Source organism: Aquila chrysaetos, chromosome 3, assembly GCF_900496995.4.
Source record: "Aquila chrysaetos chrysaetos chromosome 3, bAquChr1.4, whole genome shotgun sequence".
Taxonomy (NCBI): Eukaryota; Metazoa; Chordata; class Aves; order Accipitriformes; family Accipitridae; genus Aquila; species Aquila chrysaetos.
This window is the reverse complement of record NC_044006.1, coordinates 33,723,495-33,736,133: the sequence shown is the minus strand read 5'-3', so window position 1 is coordinate 33,736,133 and position 12,639 is coordinate 33,723,495. Positions and strand designations below refer to the sequence as shown.

Sequence of the window (12,639 nt, the reverse complement as noted above, 5' to 3'; positions counted from 1 at the left end):
CTAATACTGAACGTCTGATTCACTCAGTGGGATAGAAAGGAAATAGAATGGAAAGAGGCAAAAGAAGCCAAAATTTTGTTTTGCTCTGTATTATTTATATTGTTTGCTTCCTAGGAAAATAACCATGCAGAGCTCAGTTACAGATTTGTGTAAAAACAAACTAGGCAGAGCTCTTCCAGTCTGGTTGGCATATTTGTTACAATTTGCATCACTTGAGAGCTTAATAAGTGTGGGAATGTGGCCAACCTTTTATCAGGTTGTCATGGAAGAGACTTTAATAATTACAGACAGAAACAAACTGTAACTAACACTGGCAACATAATATTTTGGGAAAGGTTGGAGGGGTGAAACTCAGGCTGAGAATAAAAATGGTGGTTAATGTGTGGCATCTGTTGGAACATATTGAAACTGGAGAGATTGATTTGTTCCAGAAAACCACCAGCAAACAGCAGCAGACGCTGAGTTGTATAACTGAGGCATGTATCACAGAAACACAGCCACATCATGTAAAGTTAGAATATGTTGGCTTTCATATTGCTGAGTAGGAAAGTTCAGCTATAAAAGTCAAAATGTGTGAAATATGCCATGTACGCACAGTGAAGTGACCTGTTAAAATGCGAGAGATAAGAAGGGAATGTATCCAGGGGTGGGAGATTTTAAACAAATGGGTGCTGTGCCAGCAAACCAAGGAATTACACTTTCTAGCCAGCAGTGAGGGAATAAAACAGCAACAAACTATTTGTTCTGTCTTTGAGCTTAAGAGTTTCTTAAACCTCCTGGGTGCTGAATAGCATACTTGGCAATCAGTTGAAAAATGAAATTCTGCTTACAATAGGTAAAATATCCATTACATCATTGCTGCCCAGCCTTTTCACTGAAGTAAGCCACCCAGAGGCAATCAAATTGCCTGCTTCTTGCTCCCGTGACTAAGGTGCAGCCTTCCCATTGGGTGATGGATGCATATGCATGACTCTTCCAACATGTAACACATATAACTGAGTCATGTAACTGGGGATTTCCCCCGGGCATAACAGAGATGTCTTGAGTCCTGATCACTAGACTGTGGGTAGTCATGTGCCAAGGGCAAAACTGTTGGCCCCCAGGGGAGAGCAGCAGTGAGTATGCCACAGGTCTCCAAACCTGCTCATATTTTTGCCTTTACTACCTGTCAGGAGAAGCAGTAAGTGGTGGCACTGGGCAATGGCCTGCATTAAGTGCTCTGAGGGCTGGGTCTGGTTTGCCAGCCGTATGTTGACTGCAGAGCAACATTCAGGCTGGCAAATAACCAAAAGGTCAAGTGACTGAGTTCCCACACCTTTGAGCAAACATCCTTAGGGCCCAAATTCTGAGCCATGCGGATGGCAGTGCTTTAGAAAGACAGCTTTAGAAACAGGCTCTAGAGATGGCTTTACCTTGTTACTTCTACTATTTGAGCCCCTGTAGCAGGCCAGGCAGACCTGCCAACTACCAGAGCTAGTGCCTCTTCAGGAGGCTGCTTCAGCACATACTATGTATTGGCTACCCTGGCAATATCCTCTTTAGACTGAAAGATGAAGACATACAACTCAAACACAAGTTACTGGCCTTGACAGACTCAGTCTACCTAGTCCAAAAAAACTCTTGTCAAATTCAGGAACTGGCTGCAGGAATTTAACTTTCAGGAAAGTCTACAAGAAATGTCAGGGTTTATTTTCCACTGGATAGCAAGATAGAGTCCACTCTGGTTTTAAAATCTAGTAATCTCTGTCTTCTGCCATCAGATGGTTCAGCACAGAGCTGAGGGAGGGGTGGAACTGATTTCCTGCCCCACAAAACTATTAAGGTGAAAAAAAATTCTTCATCTCCAGCAAGGATGGAAAATTAAAATGTTTCCAAGAAACTGTCAAGATAAAAAAATGAAGGTTAGTTTGAGGTGCAGCATTTGAGTTTGATTATTTCCAAGTATTTTGTGTCAGGATCAACCATTGTCATAAGGAAAAAGCCCCCCCCCCCAAAAAAAATCTCCCTCACCCCCATCCACAAAGCCCCAAAAAACAATGCCTGTAAAATTAACAGAAGTTTTTAAACACAAAAGTTGGACCAACTTTCAGACCACTTTTGTCCTCAAGATAGGGGTTTCAGGGAAAAGTGCAGGAATGTCAGAAGCAGAGTTTCTGTTTTGAAAATCAGCATTTCCCATCCAAAAATGTTTTGCTGAAGATTTCCAAGCCATTTTAATTCTAAAAAGACCAAAATCAGGAAGGTACATGAGACACTGATCTACCGAACTTAATTGTCACTTGAAGATTCTTCAACAGAGATAAACTAAATTACCCCAAACAGCTGCTCAGAGTGAAACTTCATTCCACTGAAAATGAAGCATTTTATGGAATTAGTTTTCATCCAGAAAGTAGTGCTAAAGAGATGAGCAGACTTTTCCTTATTTTTCTTGCCTAGTGTCTTGCCCAGAAATCGGTACATATGTAAGGTTCAAACTCACATTTTGCTTGATTCAGAATAATCAGAGATGAAGAGCTCTTCCCTGAATCAGACAGAGCAGAACTTGAACTTGGAGCTCCCATACCCCAGACTAGTCCCCTCACTGGTGGGGATTCAGCACTCGCATGTCTTGGCAAATTGAAACATTTGAACAGAATTCTGTTTATGCAAAAACATTCAGAAAGTGTTCGTTTTCATTCCAGTGTGGAATTAAAACCAAACTTTGAAACCTCAGAATTGCTGCAAAATGGAGTTGTCCTCCAGTCAGCTCAAAGGACTGCTTTGTATCTCAGGAGCTTGCAAAATAACTAGATCACAGTCCCAGGTCTGGGCCCATATTTAGTCACTGTGTGTTTCTGGGGGTTTTTAAGACACTAGACAAGCTTGCAGTACATCTGCGTCGATATGTTTAACCTGAGTTCTGCCAATATCAAATATATTCTTGCCCTGCTGTGTGGCTTTGACTAGCAGTTGAACAGGCAGTAACTTTAGAACTTGCACAAGCAGCAAACAGCACCGAAGTAGTTCTGCTGGTACTGGCTGGGCATTTCTGCTAGCCTGTGCATTAAAGTGCGGGTCCTAATTTTATTGCCATTGTTTTATTTCTTGTTTCCAAAGTTCAGTGACACTGAAGTTCAATCAAAGGCACCCGATCCAACCTAAAGGATTTGCACGCAAAGCAATGTTGTGCTTTGAAGCTTCCTGACTGAACAGAGGCTGTACAGCGTTTCCATTTTCCTTGGCACCTGAGCCCTATTCCCTAAGGGCTTAGGTAGTGTTAAGGGTTGTGCAGATGGCTTGTGCTTAGTTCAAACCACATACAGGAAGGTTTCTTTTAGCTCAACTTCTCTATTGTTATGCTATATTAATAGGCTCTTTTGAAGCTTAGGAAAGGACTAATCCGCCTAAATAATAGTTCTGGGTGGGGAAAGTTATTTAGAAGCACGTTTGCAAAACCTGAAAGGCTGTTTCATTTAACCATTTCCTTGCCTGCCTGTGCTGCCAGGTTTTGCTCATTGCAGTGCTCAGAAAGAGGAAGCAGCACTCCCATTTTTGAAATTGTGGGGTTTGAGTCATAGGTATTTATTTATAAGCAAACGAACATATTTATTCTTAGATTCCTGTAGTCAAGCCAGAAGATGTTGGCTAGCCACTATGCAAACATACAGATGTGCTCTGAATTTTGATCCTGCCCTGACTTTGTACACAAAATCAACAGAGAGATACCCCAACCTCAGCTTGTGCTGGAAGGGCTGATTTTGTTCTGCTCATATCAGCAGTCAAAATCAAAGGCAGTTCCAGAATTGCCTTGCTTGGACCAGCCCTCAGTGCCACCAGCTCTTTGCTGCTGCTGTCCCCTTTAATTCTGCTGGCAGGCAGCTCAGTGCCCTCCTAAGCTCAGGGTTCAGCCTTGTCAGTCCTGACACTCAGTTCTCCCTGTTGGGTGCTCATTCTTGCACTTCGCAAGCCTTGAGTGGGACTTGTCTAGTGTCTTAAAAACTGAAAATGAGCATACCCTTCATCCCTGCTGCTTTGGGGGGGGGGGGGGTGCAGCTGTATATTTTTCACCCCTTGCCTCTCTGCTTCCTCCAAGGGACGGTGCCAAAGCGGATGTGTCACTTTGCAGCAGGGGGGCAGGACCATACAGCCCTCAGGGGAAGTGGCCAAATTGCTCAGCTTCTGCTTTGATTAAAATTTTTTTTTCATTCTTTTTCAAGTGACATTTGGAACATCAACAGCTTCTCCCTTCCACCCAGAAATCCCCCTGCACCACAAGCAGAGCTTTCTCTTGTGCAAAAAGAGGAAGAGCCAAAGGGGCTGTGAAGTCTGCTGGAGGCAGTAGCCCAAAATAATACAGCCTGCTCTAGGGCACTATAGGAATGATCAGAGACCCTCACACAGGTAGCCATAACAGTCAAGGAGTGGCGGCTTTGCGTGAGTTTTTTCTCAGAGCTGAACATGCACCCAGCTACCTCCAACTGCTTGGACTCATGGGGAGAAATTTGACAGAGAACTAATACATCTTGGGATTTTTGTTCCTCATTTAGAAAGACATTTGTATTTCAAATATCTGGGCTACATATTAAAACCCTGTGGTAAAGAAAAAGGGCTCTAAAGAGGCACGTTCATCTTTGTTAAAAAGTATACCATATGATATAGATGACATACTACTCAGGTCCAAGAGCAGAGTCCAAACTTCAAGCATGCTTTTCTGTGGTCAAGAAAAAAAAAAAAAACAACAAAAAACAAAACAGAAGCCCAAACATTCATCAAAACTATTTTATCTGATGATTGTTACAGATCATAGTTGCGTTCATGCAGTTGTGGCCTGCTCGCAGCCAAAACTCCGAAACAGCCATCCCGCAATGTAGTCAGTTCTCCTCCACCAGGGTGTTTCCCAAGTTTCTTTATAAAGCAGATTTTCTGAGATCGAAGAACGCACATGGGCATAAGCAATGCAAATCTTCTATTTGCTGACAGTGACATTGGACTTTCTAAATATATTCCTCCAGTAAGGGTCATTAAAAAAATGGAGTTTTTTTCCCCTCTTCAACATCTTAAGAAGCAGAAGGGGTACCTGTAATCTGTGATGAACTTTTAAGTATGTTTTTTATTTAAAATTTAGAAAGGTTAACTTTTACTAACATTTTGTCGCCAAGGGAAATCACTTGAGAATAAGGATTTGTGGTTTGCATAGGTGTGGAAGAAGGGATTGGCTTAAAATGTTCTTTTGCATAAATGAAGGAATTACATTCTTTGTAGGTGCTGCTAGTGAATGCCACTGAGTGTGTGCTAGCCGGGAGTGTCAGTGCTGGAAAGGTACTTCCTCTTCCTTGAAACCCTATGAGGGAGGCTAGGATTGAATTACTTGCTCTACATCTGGTTGGTGCACCTTTCAAACAGAGGAAGCACATCCTGGTTCAGGATTCAGGCCTTCTTCCAAATAAAGAAGAATATACTCTTCAGATGTCCTGTCACCTGCCTTTGAATAGCTGATGGCTCCTGCTGCTTGCCAGCTAACTGTGTTTCCAACAGAAAAGTGATTACAAGTGAAATGGGAGGGTCAGAGGTACCACTTGTTCTAACTATAAACTATTTTCTGCCACCCCTTTCAGCATTGCTCACCTTCATTTTGAGAGGCACAGAGTAGGGGAAACAGAGGCTTGTGGCTAATGTAGTTAGTGGCAACTTCCCTTCAGAGCTTATTAAACTTTCCATATTGACTTATTTGGCCCGATACACAGAACCTGAGTCAGTGACATTTCTGTAAGCATCCACCAGAGCATCGTGCTGCCAGCGCAAGCCACTTGCTTAACTGTGGTTGCAGCTTCAGTTGTTTTAGTCCATTCAGGTTAGACTCCCAGGGCTTCTTCCAACCAATCCCTTCCCTCATGGAAAGATAATATCTTTCCATGTGTCCAATCAAATCAGGTTCAGATAAACTCTGACCCTCCTTCTTTAATCTATTTTCAGAATAAAACTGTTCCCTTTTAAACTGTTTATCTTCCCTAAGAAATACTGAACTAGAAGGCCACTTCTAGAGGTGACAGGGCAGCTCTCGCCTCTAGAATAATGATCTGTATCCTTCCCAGAACATCTCCTATTCTAGAGTATGTCCCTGTTGTTCTTCTGTTCCCTATATGTTCCACCTAAGAATGTGTTAGTGTGTGGACTGCACCAGCTACGGAGTTTGGAGTGAACCATCCACTGCTTTACAACAGGACAGCCAGTGTACAGCTAGCACGTGACACATAGAGGAAGTTTTCAGATACATAAATGCATGCAAAAAGTATGTGGGGGTGGGGGGGACAATTCGGATGTGTCATACATGCCTGATTGTGCCTGCAGGATTCAAACACCTGTGTACATGCAGGTGTTTGAATTTGTTCTAGCAACACTTTCACATACATCAAAGTATGAGAGAGAGCTTTGTTCTTCAGATGTGTATGCAGGCATACATATTGTGCATGAATATTAACATGCAGTAGTTGTGTGTGGACAGACTTCCTGAAGATGTCTTTACATGGATCCTACTGAAATATACTGGATCTGGAGTGATAACTGGGCAAGTGGTAATTCACATGCTGCATTGTCTATTTATTTATTTTAGAAAAATTAATGTGTTCTAGTAATTTCTGGTTAAAGGGGCAGATCTGTCAAGAATACATCGACAGAGTAAGTGCAGGAGACTTTGGCTATTGTATTCAGGAAAATGAAACTTTCATCCATAATGTATTAAGAGCCTGCGAGAAGAACAAAGCTATTAAATTACATTAGGTTCTTGATCATTCAGTTCTGGCTTTTTATAAAATAAGCAGCCAGGGAAGTCCTGGTAAGTGGAGGCCTATATGCCAAACAACATCTTGAAGTAAGAAAGCAGTGACAATTTTTATTATTTACTGTTAGTGGAGGAGATCATGTATTGCAGTCTGGGTAAAAATTATAATTGTTGACAGCCTCCTGTATACATAAAGCTATGATATTCTGTTCTTCTCTACAGATGACCCTCATAAGCCGGAGGAGAAAGATGAAATTTACAAAGTCACAATCATAAGTCTTGTCCCATTACTGGTGATTTCTGTTGCTGTGATTGTTATCTTTTATGCCTACCGTACTCATAAGAAGAGGAAGCTCAACAAGGCATGGGAGAAGAATGTTAAGCCCAGGAAACATAAGGACTGCAGTGACGTTTGTGCCATTATGTTAGATGATGACCGTTCAGACATCAGCTCTACCTGTGCCAACAATATCAACCACAACACAGAATTGCTGCCCATTGAGTTGGACATTGTTGTTGGCAAAGGAAGGTTTGCTGAAGTGTATAAAGCCAAATTGAAGCAAAACACATCAGAGCAGTATGAAACTGTGGCCGTCAAGATTTTCCCCTATGAAGAATATGCATCCTGGAAAACTGAGAAAGACATTTTTTCAGATGTAAACCTCAAGCACGAGAACATCCTCCAATTCTTGACAGCAGAGGAGCGTAAGACAGATCTTGGTAAACAATATTGGTTGATCACTGCCTTCCACGCTAGAGGAAACTTGCAGGAATATCTCACACGGCACATTATCAGCTGGGAGGACCTCTGGAAACTGGGTGGGTCCTTGGCCCGAGGGATTGCCCATCTGCACAGCGATCACACACCCTGTGGTCGCCCCAAAACACCTATCGTGCACAGAGACCTAAAGAGTTCCAACATCCTGGTGAAAAATGATTTAACCTGCTGTCTCTGTGACTTTGGGCTATCCCTGAGGCTGGACCCTTCTCTGTCTGTGGATGACTTGGCTAACAGTGGGCAGGTAAGTGAAAAGTTTGAAAGCGGGGGGGGGGGGGGGGGGGGGGGTATTGTACTAGTTGGTGTGTCAGTTCCAGGGGTGGAAAGAGGAAAAAAAAACTTATGCTGCTATATTTACTTAAAATAATTAAAAATTAATATGAAAGTGTTCATAAACAAAGAGGCTGTAAATTTAATATTAAAGCAACAGTGAGAGAAGTGCAATGTAAGTTTTGTTATGATTGGAGAGCTGCATATCTATATGATGCAACCATCCTCTCTATACACTTATACTAAGCATGTACGAGCTTGTTAGCAACCATTTGTGGTGCTGCTGCAATGCAGACACACACATGATAAGGAGGTGCTTCACATTGTGAGGTTGTGGCACAGTTTTCATGCCTGATGGCATTACAGTTTTGTGTGAGTAGACCCACTCCTGGTGTACCCCAGCATATGTGAAGTCCATCTTCTGTCCTCAAGAGGTGTAAGCAAATAACTAGAGTGATAGATAATAATAACTTTAAAAGGCCAAAAATAAACTTGTTTAAGATCATGGTACATTCTGCACATGCAAGCAAATACAAGAATGTCAAATAAAAATAATTGCCCTGTTGTGCTTTTTCAACTAAGTAGCATGGATAATACTCATCTACTTCACAGGGATGCCAGGAGGATGTTTCTGAATGCTTTGAAGATGAAATTTTTCAAGTACATCTCTAAATATTGGCTCTTCTAATGAAAACTCCGTTAGTATAAATTCAGACCATTTGTTAAGTTAATTAATTCCTAATTATTTAATTATACATATATTTACACGTATATTTTTAAATTTACATTTTTATACATAGGTCCCATCAAAGCCTGTCCATTTACACTGACTTTTACTTCACATGGAACTAATATTTTGGTTTAGAACATTTTCAGGGACAGCTCTTCAGTCAGTAGTATTCTGTTGAGTTCACGGGAGATTTTCTGTTGTTTATCTAATGAAGATCTGTGAGACGCAACTGTCCTGATCTCATTTTGAGAAGGTTTATTAACCAGAGCCGGGAGTGAATGATAACCAGTGGAGCCGTATTTAAAATAATACAAACACCACTCACAGTTACGTATCATTTCTCTCCAGCATGCCAGACCTTTTTGGACTTCGGTGAAGTCGTACCATATTGTCAGTCATAAGACTGGTCCCATTTGGAATAAAGTCAAAACAGAGTATTTGGCAGTGTAAGGCAGGGGTTCTGAAACTGAACGCCACAGACACTTTGATTGCTTACAGCCGACCCTTATTTCAACCTGATTTTTCTGTCATTGCTCACAGACACTTGGAAGTAGAAGGATAGCATTGATACTGCCACTTCCACAGTCCTCACCGACACTGACGACAAAGTACAGTGCTACCCAGAGCAGGTTACTGCTTTGGAGTCAGTGTCCTTGGGCACTGGTGTTGAAACCCACTGTTTTATTTTGTTTAGCTCCAGTGAATCTGTTTGAGGGTGACCCAGCTAGTGTCATTCTTCTCTGTGACAAGGAGCGTGATGGTGTGAAGTGACTGCACTTCAGCCTCCACCTTGATTCTTCTAGGGACACAAGCACCACCCACTTAAATTCCCCAACATGCCAACTTTAGTGCTGTAGCTTTTGCTAAAAGGGTCTTGCACCAGGATTTGCCTTATGCATAATTTCTAAGCTTTACCCTTTGACTCAAACCCTTCTAACCAGGAGATCCAATTTTTTAAAGTATATGATGGAGCTGACCCAAATTTTAATTCAATAAAAGCTCTAGCTTCCTGTGAAATAAATAGAAGAGTGTTAAGTATTTCACGATTTTTCTGGTCAGCCTTAGACAGTAATATTCAAGGCAAGTTGTTGGGGTTACAAAGCCATCTTCTTTCCCATCTACCCAACTATCTTGCATATGCAAATGTAGCCATTTTTGATCATACAATACCAGTGCCCTTAGTGGCTGGCTGGAAACCATCTTTTTCCCCATTAGAATCTTTGCAGTCTTTTCAGTTTGGCCACCCACAGTGGTTAATATTTGCAGACATTACTTAATGTGAGTACATAAATCTGGACCTTTGTCCCATTGTGTTCAAAGGAGTAGTAGGTGCCAGCAAGGCCAGCAGTTCCTCACCTCAGCAGCATCAGCAACCTTGTAATAGATGGTCTCCCTAATCAGATAAAGAGGGATAGCTACTGTCCCTCTGAGTGACACACCTCAGGGCACAAAACATCCCCCAACAGCTTGAAAGAAATGTAAGGTCTCCAGTAAAAAAAATCCAAAAGTCACAAAAATTATAATGTACCACAGAAAGAGAGATGGTCCCTCACTAGAAGCTTTGGAGAAGCAAGAACTGAAAGCAGACTGGTTTTGGCAAAGAGAAAGCATATCCAGACTCCAGAGGGACAGCCAACTCTGAATTGGTGGAGTTTAGATACCTAAAACACCTTTGAGACTCAGGATGCAGGTTTCCGTGAGATACAGGAAAAGTATCTTTGACCCAAAGACCTAATAATCTAAATGCAGATAAAAGGACACAAGCAGTGTGGAACACATGATAAATCCTAAGCAGGATGGAAATGGGATTGATTTGATACTATTCTTCAAATTATTTTGAATTTTCTCTGCATTCCCCACTGTACTTTTTAGTTATAGGGTTTGATCCTCCATTCTTGAGCAAAGCTGCAGAATAATTTTCACCGCTGCAAAGAGGGTATGAAATGCCAGACCAGAACAGCACTTTGTGACAATGTTAAGAATCTGTATTTAGGCACCACTGTGCCTTGTTAAAATCAGCAGGATTTGGGAGTGTGGGCCTGTGGGCCATAGTTTACAGGTAACCCTTCTTAAGCTTTGGATGGGATCTGCTTGGGGAAGAAGTTGTGTGTAGGGGAACGGATGGGAGGTAGGAACAGCCTCTGCTGCGGAGTTTCCATACGTTCATGTTCTGTAGGGGAGGGAGATGCTGGTCAACTCAGTGGTGCTGAGACATGATGACCCCACATACCTGTTCAGTATATGTCTGTCATGCTTGGCCTTAAATTCATCATACAGTCCACGTAATAGGGACTTTAACTTTGGGACTGGTAGCACAGGGTTTTTTCTGTCCTCTATTTATAAAGGCTTTGATCCTACAACCATTTGGATATTTTTGACACAGAAATCCTCTGCTGTTACAGGGTCCTATGACAAAGCTATGTCCTTGATCTTTCCTGCTGTCCTCTTACAGTGCATTGCACTTTTTGTGGAACTTCTTCCCATTTGCCCTGAGCCCAGGGTGATAAGACATGTTTACAGAAGCTTGTAAAACAGATGTCATAGGGCTCTCTCAGGGACTGTACGTTTACTATGTGGCTGCCTGCAGTTGCAGACCCAGTAACTCAAATGATCTTTTGCAGTCCTGCTTGCCGCTGGGCTCTCGAGTGATTGCTGTAGTGCAGTCTACAAATCGCTCATTTGAATCACAGATCCTACTGCATCACCCACTTATGCTCGTTCATCTCTGTGATTAACCAGTCTCCAATTTGAAACTGTCTTTGTCTGATCAAAGACTTATTATGTTTGCAGTTTTTCAAGGGGGATAATTTTTTTATACCTACCCTGTGAAGAGTTTGTCATTTGAAAGCAACTGTTAAGTGATCCAAAAATTCTTCCTTAAATCCTTTCTTGTGATAAAAACAGACATTTAAACTTTGCCTTCTGTAATGCAAGGTCATAATCTAGATCTCAGCAAAGCTGCTAAAGTCATTGCTGAAAATTGCTCAGCATGAATAAAGTTTATGAGAAAGGCTTTTCAAACAAAGGGGCCAATTTTTGGTTTCAATTCAAATGTGTGCTTGTGCATTCAGTATTTGTGTATTTGCTTTCTTCTGCCAGGCCTGTATTTACCACTTTCCTTTTAAGCCTACCATGAAAAGAAACAGCTAACACTGTAATATGCAGCGCAAAAGAATACAATGTGTTTCTTGCTAGTGGCAATTGCTTCAGGCCCAAAGGGCAAAGTTTATCTGTGAACAGCCAAAGAGTGAGAAAGCTTGTTAGTGTCAAAATTATTTGCTTAAGGAACAAAAAAGGGCTTCTTTTTTTTTCTTTACCAAGGGAGGTGCAAGTAAGTTGGGAGTCAGGATAATGCCAGATTCCCCTGGCGGCAGAAAATATGACCTGTGCCAAGTATGGCCTGAATTTTTGGATACATGTCAAATGGCACCATTTCTGTGAAAGCTGAAGTTAAATCACAGCAGAATCCAAAACATGAATTACAATTGCAGCTCCTGAGGTCTCCCCGATCTCCTCTCCTGTAGGTTGGCACAGCAAGGTACATGGCCCCTGAGGTTCTGGAGTCCAGGATGAACCTGGAGAATGTGGAGTCCTTCAAGCAAACAGATGTGTACTCCATGGCTTTGGTCCTCTGGGAAATGACATCTCGCTGTAATGGTGTTGGAGGTAGGTGCCATCAGTTTTCTTCTCTCTATGCTCTTGTGGTTGTCTGGGGAGGGGATGATTCTTTTTAACTTTCACCAATTGTTCTAGTGTACCTGGATGCTGTAAATTAACAGGGCTTCAGTAGTATGAGATGCACATGTGCATGAGCAGGCTTCCAGGGCAAGCACCTGAGAGCACAAGAAAATTGGTTCTTGATTGGTGTAAGGATAAATCTGCTGTTAGGTAGACCACTTTTAAAGATAATTAATGTCTTTTTTTTCCTGTAACATCTTGAGCAGCCATGGATTGACTCAGTCTGGTTGACCTAACCCAAAATGATTGGAAACGTAAGACAATTTGAAATATTAAGACCAAGAAGTGATAACTGCCTCCCATTTACTTTCATGGAATGTTAATTCTGAAACCTAATGAGGGCCAGTTAAGTGTCACAATTACTAA

The 12,639-nt window shown here is 41.8% G+C and overlaps 1 protein-coding gene across 1 annotated transcript in view; it reads left to right on the top strand.

Annotated features, from left to right (window-relative positions):
* TGFBR2 (transforming growth factor beta receptor 2) overlaps positions 1-12,639 on the top strand; it is a 66,548-nt gene that overhangs the window by 41,100 nt on the left and 12,809 nt on the right. Inside the window, exons 4-5 of the mRNA XM_030009666.2 lie at positions 6,980-7,779; positions 12,060-12,201. Coding sequence (XP_029865526.1) covers positions 6,980-7,779; positions 12,060-12,201 — 942 coding nt within the window. The remainder of the gene's footprint in view (positions 1-6,979; positions 7,780-12,059; positions 12,202-12,639) is intronic.